The sequence below is a fragment of the Halichoeres trimaculatus genome, unplaced genomic scaffold (assembly GCF_033239565.1).
Source record: "Halichoeres trimaculatus isolate MK-OKI-2021-1 unplaced genomic scaffold, fHalTri1.1 fHalTri1_scaffold_2, whole genome shotgun sequence".
In the NCBI taxonomy this organism is placed as follows: Eukaryota; Metazoa; Chordata; class Actinopteri; order Labriformes; family Labridae; genus Halichoeres; species Halichoeres trimaculatus.
In genome coordinates this window covers 39,274,035-39,289,772 of record NW_027437180.1, presented here as the reverse complement: position 1 = coordinate 39,289,772, position 15,738 = coordinate 39,274,035, and the positions used below count along the sequence as shown (strand labels likewise).

Below are 15,738 nucleotides of genomic sequence, written 5' to 3'. Positions count from 1 at the left end.
ATATGAAATTCATGACATTTTAATCCCCCCCCCCAAAAGAAAATATTTGCAAATTTAGTTTAAAAATCCAAAACATCACATGTACAATAACAAACACAGAACACTTTTTGTTTCACTAGATTTTTACTATGTATGGAATACTATTCACTTTTTTGTCTTCACTGTGAAGATTTTGTAGATTTTGTGGCTCCTGAATGACTGAAATCCAGGTGAGCTGAGGAAAAATGAAGTACCTGGTTGGTGTGTTTTCACTGTAATGAAAAAGAGAAAGAGAGCAGGAAATAAGACGAGAAGACGTTCTGAATTTCTCTCAGCGCTTTGAGAGCCAGCACCAAGAGAAGACCCTGCTTCTGCGAGGTAGCTGCCTTAGCGAAATTTATTTACAATTCACAAAATACAGGTGTCGCTCTCAGTCTTCAAGCATTTCGCATCAGTGTCGTCGTCTAACAAACCACCGCTGTCTCTGCTCTGTCTTTGGTTTCCCAATCATCAAACTTGGCTTCACACACAATCAGCTCTAGCTCCTTCCTCACACACTCTCACACACACACACACGCTCTGTGCGAATCTGATGTTTCTCTACTCTCCTCTGTCAGGATCAAACTTTTAAAGTTCCTTAAACTTCGGCTGCTTTCTTCTCCATGATGATAGATATAGTTCATATATTCTCTTATGTACATTTCTTCCTGTTATGGCTTTAATCTCATGGTTACACCGACATCTGAAGGTCTCTGTGCAGCAGTTGTGCGTTGGATGTGAAGCGGCTTGTTTTGAAGTGATGTTTCTTTATTTGTCCTAATGGTGAATCTAAAAATGGCGCTTGGAAATGTGAGGATGATGAGATTCTTGTTCCGAACTGGTGCACCACAGAAGAAGAGGAGAAAGGCTTTGTATGAAAATACTTTCTCTCTGGATTATGAGGTTTCAGTCTGTTTAGCAGTGACTGTTTCTGATGTGGTCTGTGTGAAGCGTCTTCTTAGTGGTGGACGAGTTTTTTCAGAACAAAAATCTCGACCAGAAACAGTCTGCGGCAGCCTGATGAGCGCGCTCCTGAGCAGAGAGCAGTGATGCTGCAGAGCCTCATCTTTGCACATGGATCTTCCTCCTTTTTCACAGCTGTTTTGGGGGCTTGTAGAAATGTTTTAAAGCTGTCGTTTCGTGCATCTTTTCCAGCCGAATGTCTAGGAGAGAACTTAAAAGCTGAGCCTATTCATCAGAGGCGTTTTGCTTAAATAACGAAGAGAAAAAGCATTTCATGGCATCAAACCTCTCACTTTTTCTGTGCTTAACACCGTTTGGATCTGACCTGGCGTGAGAGGAGCTTTGTATTTCTAGAAGGTGACACTTTGTGAGATTTATCAAGTTTTAAACTTTGAAGTTTGCTACAAACACCCGTGTTGCTAAGTGAAGCTAAGTCACCAAATCCTGTGCACGTGACCCTCATACCTGTTGAGTATGAGTAAAAGTGAAGCAGGAGGCTCGGCGACGCACAGGTGCTGCTCAGGTGGGCCGTGTTCTCAGTTCTGGTCAGCTGAGCTTCCTCACATCAGTCGCTGTAACACACACACACACACCCTTTCACACAAGCGTTGTCATGTCTTTTAACAAGCTAATCTGATAAAGCAGTTTCTGTCACCTCCAGTGGGTTAACTCATGAAGCTGTGCGCCCCCTTGTGGTGAGGAGGTAATACTTTCCAGAAGTGCAACAAGTGCAGTTAAAGGAGAGGGTATGGAGAAGTAGTTTTTTGTTTTGGTCGACAGAAGTTGAGCTGGTAGGTTGACTTTGAGGCGTTTAACTGTCAGTGAAGCAGGTAAAGAAAAAACCTCAAAATCAACATCCATGAACTCACCTTCGAGGCCAAAACAAAACTGTCTGAAACCAGAGACTCAGCGCAGAGGGAGGGGATTATTTCTGAGATTAAAGAGCCAATAGATAATAAATAATCTGCTTTCTGAAAGCTAGGAGGAGGCGTTAGTCATGTTACACGCTAACATGAAACACGGATAATGCATGAGGATGTTGTGCGGTGAGTTTGTGAAACCAGAGTTTCAGATCAGTAACCAAACACCTTCTCTGGATCTTTCCCCGCTCTCAACCCGACCCCGCCTGCCTGATCTGATCTGAGTAAACATGAAACTTTAACTTTTCCTCCAAGAATCTAAAACTCGGTGGTTTTTCAGCCTCCGTACTGATTTCTGCGTCAGCGCGGTGCGGTAAGAGCTCTTAACGACTTCCACTCCCGTGTTTTCATTTGTCGCCGTCGCGGTCTCCCCGCAGCCGTCTCTCGTGCTGCCGCTTCGTGATGATGTATTTGAAGAACTCGTAGACGGACCAGCTGATGGCGGTGGAGGGCATCTGGTAGATGACCCGTGCCTGGACGCCTTTGAAGAACGCAGGCGTGCCTCCCATCCTATACACTGTCCTAAACGCCTCGGCGAGGCCGGAGATGTGGCGGCTGCCGGAGCCCGAAGCCGTCGCCGCACCAACCGCCCCAGCTGCTGTCGCTGCCTCCGTTTGGATCAGGTGTATGGCCTGGGCTTCCTGCGTGTTCAGGAGGGTCTTGCAGACGTCGAGAGGGGTGGTGGCGGCGGCGGCTACAGCTCCTGCCAGCGCGCCGGACAACATGTGAGATGAGGGGTTGTACTGTCTGTGGGGGTTGAGCAGCTCCTGGAGGTACTCGTAGGTCATGAAGTGGAGCGCCTGGAAGGGCACGTTCATGGTCAGCTGGGTGGTGTAGCTGCGGTAGAACGCGGCGGTGCCTTCCTGCTTCACCAAGGAGCCCATGCAGTGGAGAACGCCTCGGTACGGGGAGTTGAACATCTGCATACGCTGCTTCACAACTGCAGGGAGAGAGGAGACGAAGACGGGTCAGGATCAGACAGGGAACTGAAATCACACTGAGCCTGAGCGGTCAACACATCAGGGTTCAGAGATGGAGGAGAAGAAACCATACTCTGAAAAAACACGAGTCTTCAAAAATCTTTAATTTGAATGTTTTTAAAGCTGTTCCAGGCAGACAAAGAGAGGGAGTTTAAAAAACAAGGAAAGAAAAAAGCTTAAAATGAATCAACCTGAGAAACTTAACGATGTAGCTTCAGATTAAAAGTCCTTTATCTTCACTATCAGTCTACGTCACCATAAAGCTGCTCACACATCTTGACCACAGAGGCAGCATTTAGCTCCGTTCATTCAGACGAGATAGCGTTTTTTAAACACTTAATTCAACCTGTTATCAGCATAAAAATGAACGGTTGTTCTGTGGTCAGTTTTTAGAAATGATACTTTACAACAGAGTCACCAGTTAACAGGGTCACACTTTACACAGAAACTCCAGCGACGTCTGTCTTTCAAGAGTCTAATCACTTCCTGATTTTACCTCCCAACCAAGGTTATAATAGTTTTGGATTTGTCATTACAGTTTAGTTTTAGTTAGTTTTGACATTTTATTTTCCATTACAGTTTAGTTTTAATTAGTTTTAGAGCAGGTGTTATAGTTTTTATTTAGTTTTGATTTTTGCAACAAGGCTTAGTTTTAGTTTTTTCATACCTTATTAACCAGGTGCAGGATTCAAAAAGGTCAGAGTAAATATTTTGTCATAATGTTTATTTTCCAGTCCAACATAGTGCTCACTGCTCAGTCAATGCTGATACTGAACTGTTGGCTGCTGCCTTCAACACATGAAAATAATATAAACTGTGTATAAAAAAGATAAGCATCAATTATATAAAATAATGTTGACATAAATAACATTAAAATAATATAAACCTAAATTATATAAAAAACAACATAATATGAGCTTCAATAAATAAAAACTTGGACTCTGATACAATTAAACTATTACAGATGCTCTGATTCGTTGCTCCACCACGTTTCGTTGCAGCACAGAGCACAGCCAGTCAGTGCAGTAAACAAGCACGTCCCAGTACGACGCTATGATGGTGCCGTACAGCGCTGACAACTGCCGAAAATTGTTGTAAAATTGGTTGGGAAAATGTGTCAGATTAATTTAAATCCTAAAGGCTGTTAATATTGTCGAAAACTAAAACTAAGGGAATTTTGTCTTTAATTTTAGTTAGTTTCAGTTAGTTTTGTGAACACAAGATACAGTTTTAGTTGACTTATCGATTTTGTTTTCTTTTATAGTTTTTATTAGTTTGAGGTAACTGCAATGTATTTTAAATTTAAGTTTTCGTTTTTAGTTAACTTTTATAACCTTGCTCCCGACATATTTTACAATCCTCAAAATAAATACTGCAGCTGTCAATCATCATTAAATGTTACATAAAGCCTCGTTTTTAACCTCGTATAACTAATGAAAGGAAACTTTTCAGAAAAAAAGAGGACTTGAATACCAGACAGCCAAATAATATCTTCAAATCACCACAACAATCAGACGTAAGAAACATTTCTTCCAGGTGTATTAATTTTTTAAAGTTTGACCACAGCCCATCTGGAATGACTGGGGAGATGGGTTTTGTGGAGACCTCACTTAGAGCCGAGCAAGCGATGTACATTTTTTTTACAGTCTATGGTTGTGCGTGCATCCAGGGTTGTTGATAAACAAATAACCCCTCTATAATAATCTCTTCTTACATTTTAAATGTTTGCAGACCTGATTTGTCAAACTCTTTGTGAACCATAGAGTGTAAGTAGAATTGACAGCATGTCTCCACCTTTGAGCATTGTGCCACAAATGACCAGCCGGAGTCTGCTCAGTACAGACTATGAGGGACTTTGAGAGAATCTGGGTGGAGCAGCTGACAAACACTTTTTTTCCTGTTCTCGAGCCTAATCTCTTTTTGGCTCTTTTTCCTGACATATCACTATTCCTGAAAAACTGATACACAAGTGTCAGCTGTCGATCATTGTTGAAAGTGACATAAAGCCTTGTTTTAAACATCTAATGACCGATGAATGTCATGTTATGCACCCAAGAACAGGCAATCGTTTTGAAAAGATGAATCCAATAAACAGATTAAGTCTACATCCCATGTTTGCTACTTATTGCTACATTTCCATTTATACAGTTAATACTTAAGGTTTTTATACATTACAATTGACTTGGAACAGAATGACTAATATTACAATCTACGACGATGCCTGAAGTGTGATTAATGATGTCTGAGTACAGTAGTAAAGCATTTTGTTGGGTTAAACATTTGGCAAGTTGAAAATCTGGTTGGCGAGTAACTTTTTTAACTTTTTGAAAATGTAATTTCCAACCCTGGTCACACATGACGTCATGCTACAGAACATGGCAGCTCCTGGGGAATAAAAGCTTTCTGTGGACCCTCTAAACTCTCACCCAGGTTTAATCCAGAAAGTGGAACTGAATGAAACCCCATCGAATCCATGAACCACAGGAAATAAAAAACACAGTATCACTTATCCAGGGTTCCTACAGCTCAAGCCAAGTTAAATTTAAGACTATTTAAGACTTTTTTGAGGCTGTTTGAAATCAAATTTAAGACCAAGTCGACAACCAACCACAATTAAAACAAACAAAACAACAAAATAAAAACACCACATGATTTACCTGAGTGAGAGGCCATTTTCACCCAATGTTTATTTTAAATAAAACATCACTTTTTGCCTTCTTTTTAACCCCATTTTTACAGCTTTATGCCTTTTTTGCCCCCATTCATCGTTTTATGGCCACTGTCAGAAACATTTTTGTAATTTTTACATTTTTTTGAAATTTAATATCAAATTTAATTCCCAATTTTGCTGCCAAAGACTATTTTCCTAAGCAACTTTTGGATTTTTCTGCACGTTTTTCCCCATTTTTATTTTTGCAATTTCATACCTGTTTGCACCTATCTATTATCCTTTTTTGCCCAGTTTTTGCAATTTCATCCCTTTTTTGACCTTAATTCATACACTTTGTCCCACTTCTGGACCATTCTTGTCACTTTATTCAGTTTTATAACTTTATTCCTAGTTTGCCCCCATTTTTTTTTTATCACTGTCAGAAACATTTTTGGAATTTTTACATGTTTTTTGACATTTAATTTCCAATTCAATTTCCAATTTTGCTGCCATAATCAATTTTCCTAAGCCACTTTTGGATTTTTTTTTTTTGCCAATTTTTCACCTTTTTTTCCCTCTCCAGGCACTGTAGTTAAAACCAAGACATGCGTCTGCTCTGAAAGATCCTGGTGCAGCCACATCACTGATTTGTTAGTTCTGCTTTTGTGATTACACGATGTTGCCATGACAATAAATCAGTGAATTCTTTTTTTAAAAATCTATACATTTTGCTAAATATTTTTTCAGTTCAATCTAACATAAATGTGTTTAAATTTTTAAGACTTTTGAAAATTGGATTTAAGACATTTTAATGCCAATTAAGGCCTGATTTTTAGAACTATGAATTCAATGCCTTTTAAGACTTTTCAAGGATCCGCAGGAACCCTGTTATCAGGACCCAAGGCTGCAGGCTGACTCACTAAACACTGATAATGACGGCAAAGCACAGTTAAATCCAGCCTCATATTCACTGGTGTCAAAAATAAAATGAAATTAAACTCATTGATAACTAATGTAACGTCCTGCACATTTCACTAAATAACTTAAGTCAGTAAATAAATATGACACAGCTGAGTCTGTAGCTCCACCCAGTGTCCAGACAGAGGAACAGCACCATGAGAGGGAGGATCTATCCCAGCTCTCTGTGAATAACAAAGTCACACTGAGCTGATGTTATTTCACACATGTGAGAGTCAGGCGAGGAGGTTTTACCTTCAGCTGGGTTCATGACGGCGTCGTGCAGCACTGTTGCCATGCAGCCCGCCACTCCTGCAGAGAGAGGAGGAAACAGGAGCTCAGACCACCTCCAGTAACACCACATTCACCATTTCTGAACAGTTACGTTATAGACGACCAAACCGTACCGTTAGCAAAGTGGCTGTTAGCCCCGGGGTGAATGGCATCACTCAGCGAGAACTTGATCTTCTCGTAGCAGGCGAAGTAAAGAGCGTGGGCAGGCCCCGCCCCCACCGCCAGTACATTCACACCTCTGATAGGCCGCCACAAGCCCTCTGTTCGGACGATCTGTCGCAGGGCGTCCATCACGTTCCTGTAGCGCGCGCCGGGCTCGGGGTGCAGGCTCTGCATTCGGGTCTGAGGTGAGAGGAAGGAGAAGAGGAACAGACGGGAATTATTCAGAATGATTTTTTTAAACCACTTCATCTGGAAAAGGGAAATAAAGTGAAGTCTTTACAAACATGATCCTGACTCTGTTCTGTGTTATCACTGAACACACCCGACCTAGCAGGTAGAAAATGTCTTAAACTGTGATAGAAAAAGACTTTTACCCACGATGTGCTTTAGGCAGAGAAGCTTGTCCCACTTCTAGCTTAAAGTGACTGAACTGGTGAGCAAACTGGGTCTGAGGAATGAAGAATACTTACAGGAAAAACGACTTTTTGAATTTTATTTAAAAGGGAGAGCTTTGAACTACTTAGATTTAGGAAGCCAATAAATTGGTCAAAATGTCTAATGAAGCTCTAAAGATTTCTGAGCTTTTATTTCTCTGAACTCTGAAACTCTGCTGCTGTAACACAGACGACTGTGACATGAGACTGATGTGATTTTTCCACTGCCATCATGTTTTTTTTCCGGACAACAAACAAACAAACACAGAGATACAGACAGATAGGTGACAGAGTCTGAACCACGACCAAAAAACAAACACTTTTGAGGCAGTTGCTCGGTCTACAGCTTTATCAATCCAAGGTAGGATTCCTGAATCATTTAAAGCTGTTTTTAGATATTTATCATCATCACTCACAAGGAGTAAAAACAACAACCTGTCCCAGCAGAACAACATGATGTGGAGCTGGATAGCGCTCAGGCTTCATCCTCAGAACAAGAGTCTGTCAAAGACGTTTTTCAGCTAAATGTTTATTGAACAAAAAGAAGTGAAAACAAACTTATATCAAACCAGCACAACGCTTGATTCCCCTTTACCATCAGCAGAAACACCTGCTGACATGACAGCGCCCATAACTGTAAAAAAAATAGACAAGCTTTGCCTCCGCTCTGTCAAAGCTTGTATTTTACCGATAACGAAAATAGTTAGACTGTAAAAATCCATTATTAGCTGCACCGTCGGTGAAAAATGTAGCAGCTTATAGTCGTAAAGTTAACCATGCTTTCAGTTTGTGTCAAAATGTTTGTTTTGATGTCACTACTTTTGTTGAGCTGTTTGGCTTTCAGCACGCCGGTAAATGTTTACTTTGTCACGTCACTGATTTGCTGCTGCTGGCCTTAAAGTGATACTCTGGGATGGAACAAGTTGGGTCCTATCACAAGGTTTAGGGCAGAAATTACCCCTACAGCAGTGATTTTGTGCAGCAGAAGCCCAGAGCGCTCACACCAAACACCCCCTCCCTGCTCCTCTGCAGGTTTCCTCTGCACTCAGACGGGGCCATATTTTACTTGACCAAAAACACAAATAAACGGACTCCCACCGAAAAACTCTGATATGGGTCTGCATTCACGCTTTATTTAGAGAATTTTCAGCGCGTTACTTTCACACAAAAACACCGCTAAATAAGGCTCTATTTCTCATCGTGTCTCTTTGTCCTGGCAGACTACCTGCGTTTGTTTATATCTGGCACGCTGCGCGCGGACTGCTACACTAAGCAGCGAGCTCCTCGTAGCCAGCTGTGACTCTGCAGCAGAAGTAGCGCCGATGACAACCAGAGTGTGAGTGCTCTGGGCTTCTGCTGCACAAAAACACTGCTGTAGGGGTAATTTCTGCCCTAAACCTTGCGATACGACCCAACTTGTTCCATCCCATCACTTTAAGGGTAATTTCCAGAATGGCTGTGGCAGAAAAGAGACTACATGGTAGGGATACACCGATTATCAGCAAGGCCGATATTTGGCATTTTGGGGCATATCGGCATCTGCCTTTTTTCAAGTCGACAGCCAACATAAAACCCATTCAAAACTATGTTGTTTGGGCTCTGATGCTTCTCTGAACACAACTTCTCCTCTCTACACTATGGAAGCCCTAGATGGTCATTTACAATCAGTCATGTAAAACCTAACAGAAAATTGCATTACATGTATCACAAACTCAATCCTGTCCAGTTTTGTTGCAGTTACATAGAAATTTTGGAAAACGTTGTTTACTGTAGAAAACTACTGTATTTTCCGCACCATAAGGCGCACCTAAAAGCCTTCAGTTTTCTCAAAAGCCGACAGTGCGCCTCATAATCCGATGTGCCTTATATATGTAGCGATATTGATTAATCATGGCTACTGTAGTCAGAGGGCGTCGTCGGAGTAACAGCGGTAAGCAGTAAGAACCTGTAAAGAGGAATTCTGCTAAGTGCTAACATTAGCTCACAGGTTGGCCCGAGCTTCTTCTCTTGTTTATTGTTAGAGCAATACAGCGCCCCCAAAGGTCTGGCATTTGAACTGATCTCTGGAAACGGCTTTTGTGGACGGCAGAAACTGCTTCGTCTTTACAGCGCACTTTTTTTTGAAAACAGCACAGAAAATAGTTGGATAGGAAAATGTGCGGCTCCGTGTGGATGTAGCCTGAGTTTGACTGACTTATTGACTGTTTTGTTGACATTCCCTTTAGCACAGCTCCATCTAGTGGATGCATAACGCAACCTCAGCCACTACTATAGCTTATTCTATGCGCCTTAAAATGCGGTGCGCCCTATATATGAAAACAGTTTTCAAATAGGCCATTCATTGAAGGTGCGCCCTATATTCTGAAGTGCCTTGTAGTGCGGAAAATACGGTACTTATTTTTTTTAAAGTTTTCATTTAACTTTAGAGAACTGCTGCTGAGCCTTGGAGCTGTTTAATAAACATAAGCTGAAGGCATTTAATGCAGTCAAGTGTTGGAGACTGTTCCGGTAAAAAAAAATTTTACGCCGACATTTTCACTTCGACTGCAAATGAATATGGGCTCCAAATATCAGTTACCGGCCTCCTTGACTACCATTAATCAGTATTGGTATCGGCCCCAAAAAATCCAAATTGGTCTCTCTCTTCTAAATGGACTAAAATATGCGTAACAATGCTTAACTGCAGTAATTTCAGAAATGCAAAACTCATTTTGTGGCAACATATGACACCGGTGATGATGATAAAACGGGTGTACCGCCCACCCCTGACTCCTGCAAAAATTAAAGTAGTTGTGAAGTGACAAAATCTGGACTTTCAAGCTAAAACGTCATGAACTGTGTCCTCTGCCTGGTTTCTGCAGCAGACGTCACATCTCAGAAAATAATGATCCAAAAACTCAACATGCTCAATAAAGTTCATGTTTTCGTCAGAGAAAGCAGACGTTGCACAAAAGCCTGTTTCAGTTACTTCGTTCAGTCTGCCGTCCGCAAACCGCAGACACAGACGGAGAGAGTGTGCAGCCAGGAAGTGGTGCGGACTCAAAGTCTGCTTCAGACCAACATGAAGCAATATCCAAACCCCTCACAGCATGCAATGAGTGAATTTCCCCGTCCTAACTATTTACAGCACAGGAGAGGAGCAGGCGCTGCCTCTTCCAGGAGCTGGTCACTGATAAGGAATGTGCTCTGTCATCCACAGCTGCTCCAGGTCCTAAGACTGAAAGCTGGAAAACCCAGGGCTGAGTAAGAGCTGAAAATCATCCCCAACAAGATCCTGTAGAAGGAGCACAGCTTTATGTTTACTCTTCATCATCAGCCATAACTTCAACCCTGAAATGAAATCTAACACCCAACAGTCAGTCAAAGCTGAGGAGAGGAGCGTGATAAGAGTGGATTAATTCTGGTGTTGAAATGTTCACACCAACGTTTGTGACTAAATCGATGATCACAGAGGGACTCGTCTTAAACCCTTTAGCCACGACGTCCTCTGATCTATCTCTGATTGGATGATGGGATAGCAAAGGAGTGTGACGCTGTTGACTTGACAATCCAGCCAGCCTGGAGGGACAGAAAGTGTCTCTCTTTTTTAGGGTGCTGATTCAATCTAAATTGCGATTTTACGATATTTCTGATTTTTAGTTTGCTTTTTCAACACCAGACCAAGTGAAAAAGTGAAACGATGATGATAATGTCTACAGACTGTATCAGGAGCCATATTTTCTCAATAAATGCTCATTACTTGAGTCCGTTTTTAGGATTTATTCAGGAGATCTGATATCTCTACTTTTTTCCAATCCAGCTTAAAGACTGAAATGACGGATTTAATTTTGAAAAAAAAACAACAACAAAACAACAGGATACTTTGATGTACTGATTTTTTCTCCTATCCCCAGTAACAGAGGCACGAGTAGAAAAGACGTAACCTGAACTCACACAAAAGAAAGTGGATCCAAAGAGGAGGTTCGGCCCCCTGGGTTATCGCAAAACACCAATAGAGAGGGGTCTCAAGAGGTCTACCATCAAAAACTGTCCACAGTGCTATATTTTCGGCATTATGTAGAAGTATTTAAAAACACAGGGAGTGAAACTTTCGGTTTTCCACATTCCCTGTTTGTTGAAAACCCCTAAGGTGGCTAAACCAGGATAACCATGGCATCAGTGGAGCAACATACGACCACCCAGCAATGAAATGAATAAACTCGATAGGGCTACGACGACGAATCGATAAAAGTCGACTGGTAAAACCATCAACGTTATTCTAAAAACAATGCACTGTGCTGCGCCATCATTGTATTAGATTGTCTTCAGTTTGTCTTCTTGCTTTTTGTTGGATTATTTGGCGGTTAGCAACTAGCTTAAGGTGCATTACTGCCCCCTACTGTACGGGAGTGTAGATTGCCTGGACTGCGGGGCTGAATGCGTCACATGTAAACAGATCAGAATGGTTTGTCCTTAAGGACTCTTTTAGTCTTTTTATTAAAACATCACCCAATTTGCAAACCACGAGGAGTTCATTAAACTATCGTTAGCATTAGCGTTAGCTTCTACAGATAGTGGTAGGGCAGAGGGGGGGACCTGTTTGACCTGCAGGTGAAAAGATTGAGGACACATTTTTATTTATTTACCTTTTTGGTCCACTAAGTTCTTAATCTGATGACATAACAAGATATTTCTGTTACTTTGCCCAAACTGTTGATTCTTTAAGTGACATCACATTCATATCACTTTTTATACTTTATAAATTTAGCATCTGTTTGATTATGTTGAAATATGATGTTTCTTTGTGTATATCATTAAGCAAACAACAGTAATCAACTAAAATAACAACACGTTTGGGTTTGATGGGATTGATCGTAAATATAATCATCAGAGAAATCGATTACTCAAATAATCGTTGCAAAAAGTCGATGCAGCCCTAATACTCAATATATAGCTGGTTGTTGCACGTGGCATGCAAAAAATGACCATATTGTGACCCCGTAAATATTTCAAGGATGAAGTGGGGGGATAAAGATAAAAGCTGTGCATTATTTCACATTCCTGTGAGTCACACTGGTTCAGGAACTCCTCCCTTTAAGTAATTCATCTGCAACCTGTTTCTTTCCAGTCATCACTGTCACATCAGTTTCCTGAAGTTTACTTTCCGTCACCTTTATTTCCTGCTGTTGGTAAAGGTGCCATTGAAAGCACGCCGACCTTCAAATCTGCATCGAGGTAGTAAAAGATTTACAGGTCTGAGATTATTCAAGGCCACTCCTCTGAAGACACTCAGACAATGAGGAAACAGCCTCAAATTCAAGGAAAGAATGACCTCAAGCACCACATACCGTTAGAGAAGCATGTTAGCCAACCTGTTGAGACGCTAACAGGAAGCTGGGATTGAGAAAACGGAGAATTCTTGGTAAATTGAGGAAGTTAGGCGCAAAAAATGACTGAGAGGAAACTGGACTGTCTTTCGTATGAGTACAGTTTCTGTTCTGTTATGTTAGAGTGGTGAGTCCTACTGATGATATCTGCTTTTATTAACCGTTATGTGATGAAATATCTTACAAAACGCTCCAACCCTGCACGGATAATGTGAGACTAAAGATTGATAAGAGGTAGAATGAAGCACAATGGTCTGACTTCGGGGAAAACTTGCTGAGTAACTCTGATATGCAATAAAAACATCTCCATCAAACAAACGCGTGATGGTCTCTGAGTTTTTATCTGCCCAAATATGCAACGAGCTGGAAGAGCTAATCATGGAGGAATTTGTTGTGAACAAAAGCTTTATTTGATTCACCACTGCCCGGGGAAGCCACTGAGTGCTGTTTGCTCTTTATCTCCTCACACAGTCCGGATCAGGCGTGCTAGTGTCCCTGGATGGCCAGCTGTGAACTTTAAGGCTGATTTGGATTTGGCAGCGAGGCTGTGGATCTGCTCTAAACATGTTGATCTCTGGATAAAGTTAATGTCCAATTCCTTTTTGTGGTTAGGGGTCTAGAAAAAAATCAGGATGTGTAAATGTGAGTAAATCTTTCCCCAATGACTGTGTCTGTTTCTATTCCTCACATGAACATGAAGCTTAAGTTTTCCCAAACACCAAATCACAACATCCCTGAATGAGCTCAACTTAAAACAGATGTTTCTCACTGAGAGATGAGTGAGCGAAGAGAAATTTAAGACCTCTGAGTCAGAGACACGGTGGCAATTACGTAACAATTTCTTCATCAAGTTTTCAAATATGGGATAAAACACCCAAGATATCAATAATCACTTTAAATGACGGCGAATTTAGATTATCAGGGTGAATTATTAATCTACCTTTTATCATGAGAGCGCTGGTGGCTTTTATCTGGTATGATCCAATACTGGAGTTCACTCGTAAAATTACCCCATTGCATAATCCTCATTGTTTTATAGTTACGCACGTCGATATGAGCGTCTAGAAAGACAGTCCACCATTGCTCTATTGACTGATAACCCATTTGTGTAAATCATTTACTGCCTGTCTGAGATATCTTCACGATCATGACCCTTTGAAACTGTTTTATTATTACATAAAGGAAATGAACCATCTGTAGTTGCAGCTACTGCTCAGTCTAATATTGCAAACTAATCTCAAACTGAGTTAAATTAAGTACTAAAGCATATTTGTTTGGACCTTGGACTATTGACTGCGTTCATCTGTTATCAAGCACAGGGTAACATTGCCAATGACAGCTGAACTAGCTTTTAAAGGTATAAGAAAAATCTTCATCTAAGGAAATCCATGATAGTTATCGAGTGCTAATTAAGTTTTTTCCACAATAAAATGTTAGCAACAAGTCAATATCTTGTGTACACTATGTTAAACATATTTAGGAAATCTCTACATACAATCTTAGTCATGGAAATACATAGAGGAATACAGTTAACTAGAAAAACCCTATGCGCACATGTTGGCTATCTAGTATTCACAACCAGAAATATATCTTTATTTTTTTCCTTCCTATTTTATAATGCACCAATTTGTTTTTAAAGTTAGACTTTAATGTTTTAAAACGCAGACTCGGTCGATAAGAGGGGAAGATAGGGAGAAGTTACAGTACAACAAATAACCGTTGTACCAAAAAAAAAGATGTGAGAAGCCGAATAATGGCGTATGGAGTTTAGTGAGTACTGTGAAATTGTTTCTATTTCAAAAATGATCGTAAATTCAACATTACATCAAAAAGAAATTTCGGCATAAACATGGATTTAAGAGGTGTCCGATAATTGAAGCATGCTAACAAGGACGGGCAACTGCAGCTTGAGCTAGCTGTGAGGTGAGTGTCTTTAGCAGAGGAAACAACTCTCAAACCACCAGTTTAAGACACTAAATTATACATGTAGGACAACAGTGGTTAGATTTAACATCCACTGTCGTGTTTTGTTACTGTGACGAACTTTTATAGCGTTGTTTAATCTTGGGACACAGTTTGATTCGTTAACTGACCTCTGTTAGCAAGGTTAACGCTGCTAGCACAGGTTAGCTTGTTGCCTAACTAATCGAGCTCAGGCTCGGCTCGGGCCTAGCTGGGTTTATGCAACCATTTCCGGCATTTAGTATGATTAAAAACCATTAAAAAAGACTAAACAATTAATTGGTGAGTATTTTCTTTGATACCTTGACACAGTCGATGGGATACATAATGCAGTGCTCCATGATTCCAGCCACAGCTCCAGCCAGCATGTGTGTGCTGGTGGCTACTCCCTGTGGAAGCCCTTCATAGTCTATTTCTGTCTCCACAGAGGTCGAGGTCTCCGTGGGTGCTCGGTATAGCACCGGGGTAAAGTCCTGTTCCCCTGCCTTTCTCGCCGAAAGAGAGCCCACAAAGCCCCCTGCTACATTCGCATCCAGGAGCCTGCCACTCAGCCATCGGAACTCTGCCCCGGCAGCAGCGCCTGGGACCCGGCTGTCTACGCCCGGTGCTTCCATGGACGTTCGCCGGGACACGAATCCGTCCGCTTCCATACAAACAAAAAGGTGTAAACTCCGGCAAGTTTGTTGAAAGGAAGACCCCAGGCAGACCCACTGTTGATGTAATCGTCCCAGCCGGTGGCGGAAGGTCTTGGCGGGTTGCTGCTACTGCGCAGCCAGCAGCTGGAGAGAGTCCGGGAAGGTGGAGTTGGGCGGGACTTTAGTGGGTTTGTCAATGAGTCAGAACAAACACGAAAGCTGATTCGTCGAAATGACTGCCAATCACTGTTCCTTGTTCTAATTGGTAGATCCAGTCATTAGAACAGGCGGGGAAAATAGAAGGGCAGGGCTTATTTCGTAACATTGAAATGTCACATGTGATTTCGGGAAATGCGCAGAAAAGACTAACCCAAGTTTGAAATCATGCCATAAAATG

General features: G+C 41.4%; 1 protein-coding gene across 1 annotated transcript; it reads right to left on the bottom strand.

The window, feature by feature from the left end:
* Positions 1-291: 291 nt before the first annotated feature.
* On the bottom strand, positions 292-15,491 carry LOC141785812 (mitoferrin-2-like). The gene is made up of 4 exons (XM_074664338.1): positions 15,009-15,491; positions 6,896-7,124; positions 6,744-6,800; positions 292-2,841 (listed from the first exon to the last, which is right to left on the bottom strand). Exons 1-4 carry the CDS (start codon positions 15,354-15,356, stop codon positions 2,249-2,251), a joined length of 1,227 nt encoding a protein of 408 aa, XP_074520439.1. The 5' UTR covers positions 15,357-15,491; the 3' UTR covers positions 292-2,248.
* Positions 15,492-15,738: the final 247 nt, after the last annotated feature.